Source organism: Zalophus californianus, chromosome 7, assembly GCF_009762305.2.
Source record: "Zalophus californianus isolate mZalCal1 chromosome 7, mZalCal1.pri.v2, whole genome shotgun sequence".
NCBI classification, from domain to species: domain Eukaryota; kingdom Metazoa; phylum Chordata; class Mammalia; order Carnivora; family Otariidae; genus Zalophus; species Zalophus californianus.
The window spans coordinates 8180652-8195576 of NC_045601.1; the positions used below are offsets into that span (position 1 = coordinate 8180652).

At 52.1% G+C, this 14925-nt stretch overlaps 1 protein-coding gene across 2 annotated transcripts in view; it reads right to left on the reverse strand.

The window, feature by feature from the left end:
* IGF2R (insulin like growth factor 2 receptor) overlaps positions 1-14925 on the reverse strand; it is a 97657-nt gene that overhangs the window by 20063 nt on the left and 62669 nt on the right. For both annotated transcript variants that reach the window (XM_027601487.2, XM_027601486.2), the window contains exons 22-35: positions 13127-13322; positions 11713-11883; positions 10904-11047; positions 10649-10824; positions 10299-10386; positions 9599-9814; positions 8588-8718; positions 8237-8334; positions 6060-6196; positions 5081-5271; positions 3391-3517; positions 2416-2535; positions 1865-2121; positions 1338-1556 (exon numbers count right to left, since the gene is read on the reverse strand). In XM_027601487.2, the coding sequence (XP_027457288.2) occupies positions 1338-1556; positions 1865-2121; positions 2416-2535; positions 3391-3517; positions 5081-5271; positions 6060-6196; positions 8237-8334; positions 8588-8718; positions 9599-9814; positions 10299-10386; positions 10649-10824; positions 10904-11047; positions 11713-11883; positions 13127-13322 (2271 nt within the window). The remainder of the gene's footprint in view (positions 1-1337; positions 1557-1864; positions 2122-2415; positions 2536-3390; positions 3518-5080; positions 5272-6059; positions 6197-8236; positions 8335-8587; positions 8719-9598; positions 9815-10298; positions 10387-10648; positions 10825-10903; positions 11048-11712; positions 11884-13126; positions 13323-14925) is intronic.

Sequence of the window (14925 nt, forward strand, 5' to 3'; positions counted from 1 at the left end):
CCCCTCGGTACATCCTTGGGAGGGCACAGGCTTATTTCCCATGACGTTTTATGGCTCAGCACAGCATCTGACGCACACTGGCTGCTCAGTAAATATTTCTGAGCAAATAAACCCAAGAACGAAAGAAAGACGAATGGTCAGAAGTGGTGTATGTGTGCATGAGTGAGCCACGGGGCTTTCGTTCACCACCGTGGGGCATGTTCAGGCTATGATGACTCAACACCTGCTCCAAGCAGGGAACTGGCTACCGTTTTTAAAATCTGAAAAAGGACAGCCAGGCAGGAAAATACAGCAGATCTGACCTCTCAGAAAGGGACTCACCTCCAGGGTCCCAACCTGCACGGTCAGAGAGGATGGCACTGAAGAGCTTCCTACTAAGATGTGGTTCACCCAGGGCCTTGGCTCCTCATGGAGCTAGGACTTTGTGAGACTCATATCATAGCCAATTTCCCCACCCGCTCCCAACATTTCTCTCTACCGATGCTGCAGATAATACCCATTTTTAAAAGGACATCTCCAAGGACACCTGGGTGGCTCCGTCAATTAAGCATCTGCCTTCAGTTCAGGTCATGATCCCAGGGTCCTGGGATCGGGCCTCAAGTCTGCACAGCGGGGAGTCTGCTTCTCCCTCTCTGCCCCTCCCCCCCACTCATGCGTACTACAAGCGTGCTCGCTCTCTAATAAAACCTTAAAAAAAAGGACATCTCTGTATCTTATGACAAGACTGTGTAAAGCCTACAGATAGAAATATAAAAATAGACCCTTTTGAGATGCATCTCAAATAATAAAGCACAGCAAAGATCTGATAAAACATGAAGATAACTCATGAAAACAATTTTCAAAGAGCCAAAGCCGTACTAAAAAGAGCTAGGAGTCCTAAACTTTTAAGGCAGAGCATCCAGCAATTAGCAGATCTGCTCTTGCCCCTGAAGGACTCATTTACCAAAGAAAGTGATGGTATCTCCCAAGCACTTTCTTTACCCAAGACATGCATTTCAAAGAAAGAAATCAAGTTCTTACCAGTTCTTTCTTGCCACTTTACATGTAAGTTTCCTGATCAGAGTCAACCTTAAGAATCCTAACATGACACCCTATTCACACGTGTTCACATTTTCTTCCACAACTCAGAGACCTCCTGGTTGCCATCATTAGCTGATGGCTCAATGCACAAATCCTTAACGTTACTCTTCCCCAGCTGGACCCAGGACACACACAGTCCCAGATCCTTTCACCTTCCTATCTGCTGGAGTAACCCTCCACTGAAAGCAAGAAACACAACATGACAGTTGTTAAAAATCTTGCAAAACTTGTTTCTGCCTTGTGTTTCCCATACTTACTATGGGGGGACCGTCGACAGGAACCTTGCACACAGCCGCTCCGGCGGGACAAGGTACCCCGTGCATCGGGTTCAGCGGCTGGCAGATGTTGATGTAGAAGTCAGGGCTGGTGTCAGAAGTGTCATCCTCACTCTCGTCATATGCCTCATAGCCCCCCGTGCGGTGGATGAGGGGAGACAGGTCAATAATGGAGCTTCCGTTCCTCACAGAGCACTCCGTCTGTTAGACAGGGAGGACCTCGCTGGAGTCCATAGTAACATTCTCCTCATCACCACTAAGTCACCCCAGGAGTTTAGAAGCAGCACAAAAAAAAGCACGAAAGATGGAACAACGTCCCCCAAATGCTTGGGCACTTAGACCTACTCATTGTTGGGACCATCGTGGGTGGCTAAGCTATACTGGGTACCCTCTGGGGGAGAGGGGGAGTGGCAGCCGACAGTGACCTGCAGGAAAGCCAGCGCAGGAACCAGGGCCCACCCGGGCATCAAGTAGACATTTCTCAGAGGCCACACGGGCCCCAGACTCACCACCTGCTCGCAGGCCAGAGGCGTGTGCCAGGAAAAGAAGAGCGTGCATGTCTGCTTGTCGAGAGAGATGAGCATGGGCCTGTTGGTGGGCCCTGCCTCAGGCCTGCACACGAAGCTGATCACACTCTTGTAGGTCAGGCCGGATTTGGATGGACAAGGGGATCCGCCCTCATACACCAGCTGTAGGACCTGATCCACATAGGTCAGCCTCTTGTTTGCCTTGCCCACACTGATCCTGGTCTGCCCAAAGCAGGCCCCTGTACCGAACGTGAAGGGAGAGGAAAAGCACAATTACAGACTCAGATGACCAGCTTTCTGAGGACTGCTTTCTGCAAATCCAGAGCTAACGCTTGTCATTCTGAGCATCCAGTGAGGTCTCGGCAAGTGTCCTGCATCTACTATTTCATCACGTGGCCACGGGTTTCCCCTGCATGAGCGGAATGTTACAGCAGAGAAGGTGATCGCTCTTCAGTTCTACTCCTCCGGAATGCGGGGGCTGGGGACAGCCCTGGGGACGGGAGAGCCCGGCGTGGCGGCTGTCGTGCACTTACCCACACTGGGGGCGCAGTTTTCATTGTCGTCACAGACACTGATGTACACAAGCCCCTTCTCGCTGTATGCGGCCGTGTGCCCAGCTCTGCCGCTTAAAGAGCTCAGATCAAACAGATGTCCTGCAAGGGGGGGAAGTGGCGGACACGTGGTGACGCCAGCATGCTCACACATGGACCACGCTGGCCCTTGGGACTTCTGACTGCCTGCCGTGGGTCCCCCACTTGCCTTGTTCACTGACCTGGCCCTAAAAATGCTCCTGGCCAGCTAGACTGTATCATGAGACTAGACACTCCAAGTTTATATGATGGCTCATCTTCCCTCAGAAGACAGTGGCTCATAGCACCCTCCTCCTCCCGGGGCTGGGCCACAGCAGGCCACGAGGGCTCCGGTGGGACTCAGGAGGGCCCGATGACATCCCTCCCAGGGCCAACGGACGCCGGCCGCAGCCTGCTTGGTCCCCAGCACGGACAGCGGTCGAGGCCTCCCCGCTGCCCCCACATGACCACTGGACCACGGACACTGACTCTACGCAACTCTGCAAGCCTACAGCTGGTGTGACGGACACCCTCGGAAGCAGGAGTGACGGACAGCAAGACACACAGGGAGATGGATCAATCTCTTCCCCACCGAAGGAGAAGTCCTAGTAAACAAACCTGGGCAGAGCAAGAGAGGATGCCAACACGCACACACGTGAACAAAATGCTACTGCCAAGGGTGTCTTGCTCCTCAGCTTCAAGTTAGGTACCTCACTATGGGGGGGAGGGGGTTGGTGACCGGCAGTGTCCTCACTGTGGGGGGGGTGGTTAGTGACTGGTAGTGTCCTCACTGTGGGGGGTGTTAGTGACTGGCAGTGTCCTCACCGTGGGGGGGGGGGGTGTTAGTGACTGGCAGTGTCCTCACTGTGGGGGGGGGGGCGGTTAGTGACTGGCAGTGTCCTCACTGTGGGGGGGCTGGCGACTGGCAGCGTCCCTCACCTGTGGCAGGGTTGGTGACTTGGCAGTTGTCGTGCACATTGCTCCTCACAGGACAGGCAGCTGGTGTGGGCCAGGAGAAGGTGTACTCACAGTCTTCCACCGCACTGATGAACATGGGCCTGGAATTCTACGAGCAAAGGACAGAGTGTTGCCAATGGGGCACAATTTCTACGAAACGTCAGCTTCCATCAAGTGGGAGCTTCTCTGCAATACCACGTGGAATTTTGGTCAGTGTCTTTATGGACTGAGGACAGACTCAGAAAAGCAAAGGGTCAAGATCTTCCTGGGATTTTGCACTAAGGCCTTAACACATGCAAGGTGAGGCGGACTCAGAGCCAGAAATCCACTTGGGGAATCATGGGAGATTTTCCTACAGCTGCACCTAGGCAAGACAGGCAGGGGACAGGGTGAGGAAGTGGCTCAAAGGCTCTGATGAGTCAGGAAAGAGGAACAGCTGATAACGGTCTAAAAGCAAAGGAACTCAAATCTGTTATGACAGACAAAACAAAAAGCCCCACCCAGAGAACTCATCATTTACTCTACAATCCTCCACTTGCACTGGCTACATGCGCTCTGTATGTCCCCACGCTTCCTGTCCACCACGGAGCTGCTAAGACTGGTTCGGCAGTACATTCCTCTCCAGATAAACCCCTGGCAGCTTTGCCAGCCTCCTGGGCAACCCACGTCCAGAGCCCCTCACACATCACCCTCGTATTTCCTCCCACATGTCCATCAGCTCTTTCTTCTTCTACCAGGAGCCTCTGCCAGTAACAGAGCTGAGAGGGTGTCCAGGCCCCAGCGGCTCCTGTCTAGGCTAAGCCTCTGTACAGCTTCCTGAGGAGGAAGGCCCAGCTGCTACTCCTGCAAAGAGGGCACACCTCAGGCTCCCAGAGCTCCTCCTACCACTGCTGGCCAAACAGCTGGAGACAGTGGGCGCTCTGGCCTAGAACACAGTGCGCTGGTCCAGCCTGACTTCATTCCTAAAATTAGCTACAACCCTAATTTTTAATAGCACAGGGGGCTTCACCTTCATCTCACACATGGAGATTTCCTGTGGGGACAAACAGTCCAGAGAGACCATTAATTCAGTCCCACACCTGCTTAGCTACACACACCAATCCCTTACAGAGAGGCATGGAGCACAGAAATGAGACCGGCCCCCATGTACCGTGCACTAACCATACACCGGCAGTGTTGCCCGGCACCTCCTACTTCCTCTCTCTGTACCTCACAGCAATTTGGCAAGACGGGAACAGCTCGTGTTATTCATGGGTACACAGTTTAGCACAGTTAAGTAATCAAGCTAGGAAATAAAGAGCAGCCCTGAACCTGGTCTGTCTAACCTTCTGCTTCTCCCAAGCTGCATCCTTGAAGTCAAAGGGCAGGTTGTCAAATACCAGTTTGCTCTACAGCCTTGGGGGGGATCTTCAGGGGACCAAACTTTAAGGAGAAGCAACTAATTCTGAGACTAGAACTGCAGGTCAGGCACCCCAGGAGCCACAGAAGAGAGGTAGGTGCCCACGAGCCACAGGGCTGAGGTGGTACTGCCGGCAGCCGCAGTTAGGCCACGGCGTCCGGAGCATCGCATCCTCCACTCATATCCCAGGGGAAGTAAGAGCGTCTCACCGGCCCTGCGATCCGAACGGGCCCAGAGCTACCCGCCGGGGGCTGAGGAAGGAGTGTCACTTACGACTTGGCTCTCGCTACAGGTGAAGCGGATGGTGGTTGACTTTTTCCGAATTTGGTCTGGACACAAGTCACCATCGACGTACTTCAGGACAGTGGCACCATCTCTCCACTGCGGCCCCTCCCTCACCCTGCCAAGGTTCACAGGCTTGGAGCTGCCCAAGAGACACGCGGCCGCTTCCGGAGGGCACGGCTCTGTGAGAGGAGACATGGTTGTTGCCTTTGCCGATTTTCCAGTCCAGAATTTATCTGGTAAGTAATGTCAGATGTGCTATATACTTGATTCTAATAGTTACTCCAAAATATCTGCTATTCCTTTCACATGAGATGACAATGATGCCACAGGACTTCTCAGTTGGTAGGCATGGGGTGTAGGGAGAATGCAAGGTTTCACAGACTGAATTATTTCTGAACCCCAAACATGTTGAGGCTAAAATACCCAGATAAGCCAACAGGACATTTAAAGGGCCCGCACTCAAGTACCATCTTTAAGAGTTACCGAGACCTCTGCCAATTTCCCAGTCCCCAAAATGTCTGTGCTATCTGCCCTGTGTAAAGAACTAGTCCCACCTCATGGATTAGGAACCATGCTGTCACTGATCTGCCCGGCACAGAAAGTGAGGGGAAGGGGGCCCACGGCCTCAAATGTAAAGGAGCACACCCGCCCACATACTCTCAGTAAACACAGAGGGCATGCGCTCAATCTCTGCTTCACTCTGTGTGTCTCCTACCCTGCTAAGAAATCACCTACCACCATGAATCCCTCCACCCACCTCCAACTCCTGTTCAAATAAGGTTACTATGTTCCCGGCAGAGCCGTCAACAAGGACTCCTGCTAGACCATCCCAGGGATCAGTCATGAGACCCTTGAATAATTCCTCTTGCCGCTTCATGGCCAAAAGCACCTTCACAGAATCCTGTTCCTACGCGATCTTCTCCCAAACCGACTATAAGCCATCCGCCCACCAAGAGTCCCCTCTCACCGGAGCCCGCCTGGGGAGACAGAGACTTGCAGACGTTGATGAGATAGTGCTCGGTGGCTCCTGTCCTCGTGACAGCTTCCCAGTTGTCGCTGTACCTTGCCAGGGACGAGAGGTCGAAGGTGTTGCCAGCCTCGTCTCTGGAAGGAGGAGAATACTGCAGTTAGGCTCACCTGGACTCCGGGTGGACACCGAGCACTGGAGAGGCTCAATACTTAAAATGCGGTCAGGGCCTGACACCCTGAGCCTCAGGTCCCACCCAGGGACAGAACTGCAGACTGGACCTCGCCCCCCACCTCCAGTCAGAATCAGAACCTGAGCTCAGGAAACCTCAAGACTCGGTTCAGCAAAATCATGCATTAATCCAAAAAAGAGCAAAGACCAGGCCTGCAAAGGAAGCGCGCCCCGCGCTCAGGCCCGTGACAGGACAGGAGCAAACAGTGGGCCCCATGGAGCGCTCACGGCACAGAGCACTCTCGGGAGCAACCACCTGCTGTCCAACCCGGAGACGGCCCCTGAAGAAAAAAGGAACTGCTGTCGACATGTCTGCTCATACTGAAGTTTACTTACTACACAAATCCCACACACGACTGTTACTGAGGGCCAACCCCATAGCAGGTGCAGTGTTGATGGTGAGCAAGACCCACGTCTGTCCCCAGGGAGCACTAGGTCCAGGTGAAGACAGAGGCACAATAACAGACGCCACCCCATGGCGTCTCAGTGGGAAGAGAAGAACGGAAAGCATTCATTCGTTCAAAAAATATGTGCTAAGCTGAGGATGTTATACTGAACCAAAAAGATACAAATCACCCGTCTCATGAAATTTGCAGAAATTACCAGGAGAAGGAAAACACCATAAACAGGATCTAAGTTTTTTTAAGTAGACAGTATGTCAGAGAGCGATTAAAGCTGAAGAGGAAAAAAATCTGGGGCTGGGTGGTGGGGAGAGGTTGAGATTTTAGACGTCGTGGTCAGAGAAAAACTTACCAACAAGGTGACTTCACTGTACACACTGTTGTACTCCCATGAAGTTATTACGATACGCATGTGTAAACTTCTATTTTAACCAATTATTCCATTTTTTTACTTCATTAATTCTTTTAAAAACAGGGCATAGAAATATTTGGTAGGAAAAGTTTTATGTACAAAAACACAAGACTCCTTGTACACAAATCTCAGAAAGCACAAGACAGTCTCAAATGGCAGTAAGAAAACGGCCAAGTCAATCAGGGCTATCTACTCGGAAGGATCGTTCACACCCACCAGAAATGAGAAATGAATTTGTTTCACATGAAAACGCTCACGAAGCGTTAGCTGGAAAAAGAAATGTTACAAAACAAATTATGATTCAACGTCACTAAACACGTAGATTCCTGAATGTATGCCTTTCCATACGTTACTAACACTTACAGAATTATTACTTTACCCAAATAAAAGGAGAGAACGCAACCAAACAGAACGGGAAGGAAGGAAAACATGGAAGTGACTATACTGTCCCCCAGGACTGAATGCTGTAACCCGGCGATCCTTTTCAGGGTCGATCATCACACAGTGGAAAAGAGAGCACGTCCCTCAAACATTCAGAACCACAGACCAACCTCCAGGGATGGGATACACAATGCCTATTTTGTAACAGTTCCAAGGGCAGCTCTGTTGGCATTCCCACACGGGAAAGACCTCTCCCTTACCTCAAGAGCTGCCAGCCACCCAATTCCAGGAGCCACAGGTGACAGAGATCAAAAGAACCATCGACGGCCCCTGAAAACCTGCCATCTGGGGGCCGACTCCCCCACACCGTCTCCCACACCGCAGCCCCTCATCCTCTCCATGCCCTTCTTCACTGTGGTGTCCCCAGACACAAGTGGCGTGCGAGGGTGGGCGGAGGCCAGGTGACGTCCTGGTCACTCTACGCCACTTACACCTGTGAATCATGCAAGGTTTTCCATTCCAACTGCAATCACCTCCCTGTATGCATCTTAACACAAAATAATCACCGAAACCCAAAGCTGTGAAGGATTTGGAAGTTAACCTAGTCCAACGGCTCATCGGAATATGAAGGGACGAAGGTGAAGAGAAACCACCTCAGCTAACCTCCTGTCCCCCGACCACTGATCATTAAAGCAAAGCTGCGCCAAGGTCCTCCGACTGTGCAAACGGGTCAACAGACGGCATCCACTTACTTGAACGAGCACTCGGTCAGGTCAAAAGGCGCGCAGGCATACTGCGTTCGCCACTCGAACAAGTAGGAGCAATCCGAAGTCTCCCTGAGAAATACCGGCTGGAGAAGGTAACAGAGAGAGACACATCAGAGGAGAAACTTCAGTTTGTTTATTACCCTTTAGATCGTAAGAACGAATATAGTAAAGGATGGTTACGTTCATTAAAATCCAGACAAATCGATCAAGGTTTTGACTATCTTCTGTAACTGGTGCATTTAAACTAAGCTAACCAGAGCAGATCGAGGGGTAGGAATGCAGAGAAGCAGCTCCCGGCCAGGCAGACATCCCTGCAGGCTGCGTGAGCACACTCACCCTCTGGGTACTCCGGTCACAGTAGAAGAAGATGGTTGTGGAGCGCTGGTACACCTTATGGCAAGTGTCCCCCCCGGTGTAGTTCATCTTCAATAAGCCATTCTCATACGTCAGCTTCTGAGTGAGGAGACCTGTTCAGAAAGAACCTAATTAAAACAAGGATTGGTACCGCCATGCTAACCCTAACAGGCACGTCACATCACGTACCCTGGATAAATGGCTAGAAGAGCGGGTATGCCTGGCCCCCAGGCGCTGGAACCGCTCCCTGCCACACTGCACTGCAAGCGGAATAAAACCAGGCCTCCTCTCTCCCAAGGTTACGGCATTACAGACTAATGGTGGGAACAATGAGGAGCAGCCGCTCCCCAGCCTCATCACCTAAGAGGATGGCCCCTAGGGGTTGCCCATGCACTTGTCAAGTCAGCTATTTTCTTTTTAAAAGTTCTTAAACTTCGGGGCTCCTGGGAGGCTCAGTCAGGTAAGTGTCCAGGCTCTTGGTTTCAGCTCAGGTCATGATCTCGGGGTTGTGGGATCGAGCCCCGAGCTCAAGGAGGAGTCTGCTTGAGCTCCTCTCTCTCTGCCTCTGCCCCTCCCCACCTGTGCTCTCTCGCTTTAAAAGTTCTTAAATGTAGTATCGCTCGCCCAGCTGCTGAGACAGTATGATGACCAACAGCCTGCCCTGTAAGCTTACAGCCAAACCCTGTCCTAGATGCCTTCCCTCTGACTCAACTCTAGAGAGTACCACCTCAGAACACCCATTACTGGCTACTTCAGCATGCCCCTGGTTGCAGTAAAGAATCACTAACTGGAATTGCTAAGAACGAACAGAATAAGCTCTAACATCTGTCAGCATGCATCCTACTTAAGAAAATCAAGTGAAATCAGAAGCATCATTAATATTTCACCAGAACATAACTTTCTTTCTACTCCAGAAAGAGATCATCCTTCAGCATTAACATCTTAATACATAATTCCATTCTTGCACAAGAGCAGAAGAAAAACCCATGGTACCTGCCACTTTTTGAAATCCCTCGGGTCCCCGCTTCTCCTGACATGATGAGATCACCTTGGACCTGTCGTTAGTGGAGCAGACCTCTGAGGACAGCCTGCCACAGACCCGGAAGTAGTAGGTGTATTCGCCAGCACTCACGACAGTGTCATTGACGGCCAACGGCTTCAGGTCGTACAGGTTGCCGTGCCTCGGGTCCTTCACCTCACAGTTGTCTCCTTCAAGAACACACAGACATGAAGGGCATCTGCGAGCCACTGACACTCACACCGTCAGGCAAAAAAACAGTCTTCCAATTTTTAATCAGGTGAGTCCGGTCTTAAAATAAGCATTAAACGCCATTTCCACGTTACCTCAATGTGCTTCTACACAAAGTACAAACTGCCTATCAGACAGCCTTCTAGAAAAGCCGAGGTCACAGGGTAAAGATCCACTGGACCAATCCAAACCCCAAGTTAAGATTCTTAGATGTGAGAAGGTGCTAGCCCAGCATCACTCCAGGCAGGTGAGGAGGGTGTCACTGGCAAAGTTAGCTGTGCACTGGAGTCAAAACCCAAGGATAAGAAATTATCCCCCCGCTATTTAGCATCTCATGACCATGCATGTGGCCATTATGACTGGGTTTTGCATCCAGGACGCTGTTTGGAACCTCTGCTACTTCAGCTGTTTACAACTATTAGTGGGCTGGGCCCCAGGTCTTACCTTCCACTCTGATGACGGGACAGGCTTCCACCGTTCTCCAGACAAACACATACTCACAATCATCCAGAAGCTGAAATGTAGGGGATCCCTAGAATAAAAACCAAATACTTATGTTTTTACCTTTTTTAAAAAGTCAATCAAAAAGATAGCCACAATTAATATCCAACTTTCAATCTCCACGAGGGAAAGAAAACACAGCACTTATTAAACATGTGAGACCTGGAGAAAAATCTAGTCAAATGCTACCAAAGGCTGAAAACCCATGAAAACGCAGGCAAGCCTGAACTCAGAGAGAAGACTGAGAGACTGAAGGGAAGTGGGAAACGAAAGCAGTTCCTCAGCTCACGCACCGAGGTCTGAGCGCACTCGAGCGTGATCCTGGTGGAGAAGCGCTGGTTCCCACACTTGTCACCGTTGACATAGACAATACTCAGGGAGCCGTTCTCTGCAGCCTGAGGGCTGATCTGCACCACGCCCAGGTTCCAGCTGTTGTCTTCTGACACCAGGCAGGACCCCACTGCGCTGCCTGCAAGAGACAGGAGTTCATCCGGGGCAGGGGATAGGAGAAAGGCAGACAGAACTCAAGTCACATGCTCTCAACTCACCGTGGCATCCAGGAATATAAGGGAGGGGGTTGCAAACACTCAAATAGAAAGTTCTCTTTCTTCCATCAGCCGAGGTGTCCACAGCAGTCCAGGGCTTCCTGACTCTGCTTAAGCCACTCAGGTCATACTCATTTCCAGCAACGTCTGAAATACACAGAAACACTCCAGCTAGCCAGCCCTGCTTTCTGGTTAGCATTAGAGCACCACCTTTTTCACCCTGACTGAAGACCCACGATGCACGAACTTGACATTGGTTATGAAGGAATCAGGAGATCCACACGAGGCTCGGAGGCTTTTCCTACAGACAGGTACACTCGCTCTGCCCTCGAAGCTGCCCTTCTCAACGAGCACCACTGATGTGGAGGGACAGAGCCATCTGCAGAGCACGAGGCATCCTGGGACACTGTTCAGCGTCCGGGTGCACCTTATAGAGCTTTACAGCCTTTCTTTTAGGTCCTCAAATAAGATCTGATAATATTTCTTTCCCGAGTTTTCTTCTGTTCTTAGGCAGCTTCTGATTCCAAAATATAGATTAAAACCCTGAAATATATATGCAGATTCTCTTCAAGAGAAACCTCTCAAGTGTAAGGATCAAAGAAGCACATAACACAAATATCCTGCCTATAAAACAAAGCACACCACAAACTCACGCGCGCGCGCATATATACACTCACGCACACACGCTCATACATGCGCGTACGCACATGCACACACGCTCACACATGCACATACTCGCATGCACACGTACACACACACACACACACGCACACCCTCGACCGGCCGCCTCAGTCCGGGCCTCTCGGCCTTACCTGTGACCTGGCAATCCACGGGAGAGGGAACACAGGCCAGTGCAGTCTCAAACTCAAAGAAAGTGTTTCGGATCCCCAGGCCAGAGTCAATGTCCTGATGCAGGAATTTGGCGGTGCCCGGGTAAACGTCATCATTGCAAACAAAGCGGATGATAAAGGCGTCAGCGGTCCCTGGGAACAAGGAGGCCAGACTTGAAGCAGAGCAGCCGTCCTGACGCATCCCAGAGCGGCGGCTGCCACTGGGGACAACGGGGGCACAGCCCCCGTTAGAAGGATGACACCACCGCACTGGGTCTGTTTCACCCGGAACGGCCGAGCGGCCACCCTCGACGCAGTAGTGACCCACACAACCATGGGCTCACAGGGTGAGCCAAACGTCCTCCGTCCTGGTATTCCAGAAAACAGGCAAACGCAGCATCCATTCCTCAACCCAAACACTCGCTAACGTCACTGGCTTGTCGGACAATACTGAGTTCCTCGTACACACAGGAGTGAAAGACTCAGAAAAACCCTCGCCCCCCCCCCCCCCCCCCCCCCGGAGCTCACGTCCCAGCCCGGCGGCCCCCACACGGAGCCCGTGACATGCAGTCTAGCGCACGCGAGACAGTGAGAAGTGCAAGGAAGGAAAATGCAGCAGGCCCAGGCCGAGGAAACCCCAAGGTGGTGCGGGTTTTAAATGCGGTGGCCGGCCCCGCCGAGAAAGGGACATCCGAGCGGATAGCTGAGGAAGGGGAAGAAAGGGGCCACGGGGCCATCTTGAGGGAAGAGCACGATGGGCAGAGGCAAGAGCGAGGACACAGGCTCAGGACGGGAGGGCGGGTGAGTGGGGGCGCAGACGGGTTCAGGAGCAGGAGGTGAGCAGGATGGAACGAAGAGTGGGGGATCGTGTTGCCAACCACTGTGACAGCGCTGGCCTCTACTCCGGGGGCACATGGCTGGGAGTGACATGCTCTGAACACAGAACACTGGGCGGCGGGGGCAGAGCACAAGCAGGAAGACCACCAAACGGCTGCCGCAGCCAGGGCCAGCGGCGGCAGGCCACCAAGGACCCAGAGCAGTCCACAGAGGCGGCAGGTAAGGCCATCGTCCCGGCCCAGTCCGGGAGGGAACTGAAGCAAAGAGGTTTAGTAACCAGCCTGAGATCACAAAGCTTTATGTCCAAGAACCACCTGAGGGGGCTGAGTGTTAGGAGGCTGGGGGACAGGGCAGGCAGAGGGAGAGCCCACAGCGCGACCCCGCCAGCTACAGGACTGCACGTCAGGGGCCTGGCAGGGCACACAGGGCGATTTGAGAGTGTGGCGCCGCGGCCCTGGGGCAGGAGGGCGGGTCGCTCATGGTCCGTGCTCAGAAGGTTCACAGTCACGGAGCCACCAGGACACTTGTTAGCTGCAAAATGACGGAGTTCTGAGCTCACCTGTGGCCGGGGAAAGAGGCCCTTTGTAGGTCAGAGTTATAAAGCCCTCAGTGGACAGCTGGAGGCTTTTCTCGAGTCCAACCAGCCTTTCTGGCTTCAGATTCTTTAGCTCCTCCGTCTGAATTTCCGCCTCACAGCCAGAGGCTGGTTTTCCATCGAAAGTCCCACAGACCGGCATTGTGCCACACACGTTAAACTGCAGGCCAGACAGCAAGAACCATACACGTTAATTGGGCCACATAACTCACCGCAAACAAGAAACCTAGCAACTTAAACCCTGCCAGACTAACTAGACAGTGTTCAAGTTACCACCTTACACGTTCAGGCAGTTAAAGCCTAAACTTAGTACGTAATGCAACATTTAAAGCCCAAATGACAATGCCCACAAGTCGCTTCTAAGGAATAATAAACACGTTTATTTACACAGCCCTGTATCTGTAAATGCAAGAGATGTGCTGCATATAACAATGCACCACTCATAACGGAGGGAATACGCATGGAGCAGAATTTTACACCATTGTCAACACGAGCGAAGGCATCTGTAGTTGAAATGTCAATTACCAGTAACTATGAGGGGACACCCCTGTATTTCTCACAGATGTGGATATCACTCTGTCGTGACAATGAAGTTGAATATGCTCTGTGGTATGAAGACACAGAAAGGAAAGACTTCTCTACGTCTGCTAAGTGCTCATGGACGGGGTGTCCACAATCAAGGTCTACATATGGAAAGCGCTTTTCTTAAAAACCGAAGTTTCCTCCTCAGGAAATGGCCAGTTGGCACGACACCCCACGCAGGTGGCTCAGCAGCCATGTGGGACTATGTGTGGGAGACCTTGGGGACGAAATGCTGGGGCAGGTTCCCTTTCCTACTTTCATGGTCTTGCCTGTAAATTAGCAACAGAGCTGAAAGAAGCCTGGGCTCACTCTGCCGTGCTGTGGGCACTGGCCATCCTGGCTGCCCGCATCTACAGGCCCCTCCGATCAGGAGTGTAGGCACCCCTGGAGATGTCTCACTCAGCAGCTTCAGCAGTGTGGGGAGGCCACGGGGGGGCGGGGGGCGGGTCTGGGGGCAGCTGAGCCCAGCAGGACCGGGCAGCGAGGGCACAAAGCCAGGGAGTCAGCTGGTGTGGTAGTGTCCTAAGTAGATAGATGGCAGCACGCTGGCTGTGCCGTCGCCCAGGAGCCTTGACATACCTGCCACCTGCTGATGCCCCTGCTAGTTAGTGCCCACAAGGCAGAGCCTGGCTGGCCTGCTTCTAGCATGTTCTTTATAAGGGTTAGTATCTTCCAGCACGTCTTCTATGTGGACCAACAATGTTCTTGTCTGCCTCTCACCCACGTGTGGCCACATATGCTCTCACCTATTACAAACCTATTATAAACCAAACTCTGTAGGAGCAATTTGGGGGTTGGGGGTGGGTGGTGGACTGGCCAAAGTGCTGCTGAGGGACAAACCCTGTTCAGTGTTCTCCCGGGCTGTGCTCTCCTGCGCAAGGTATACCTACAAAGTTCCCCTCGGTATCAAATCCACTTAAGATGTTCATATCCCAACTTCCTGTTTTCAGAGCTAATTCTCTCCTTCTGTCAGGGCTATCCATGTAGGAAGTGCTGTCAGAAGATTCTAGAACACAGCCACCCAGGTCATTTCCCTTTTCTAGGATTAGGTTACGTACCATTTCCTCTTGACTAGCGATTCTCAGACTCCAGGGGCATCAGAATCACCTGGGGGCTGGTTAAAAACAAACTGGTGGACCCACCCCACAAGAGTTTGTATTTCTAACAAATTGCGGATGACA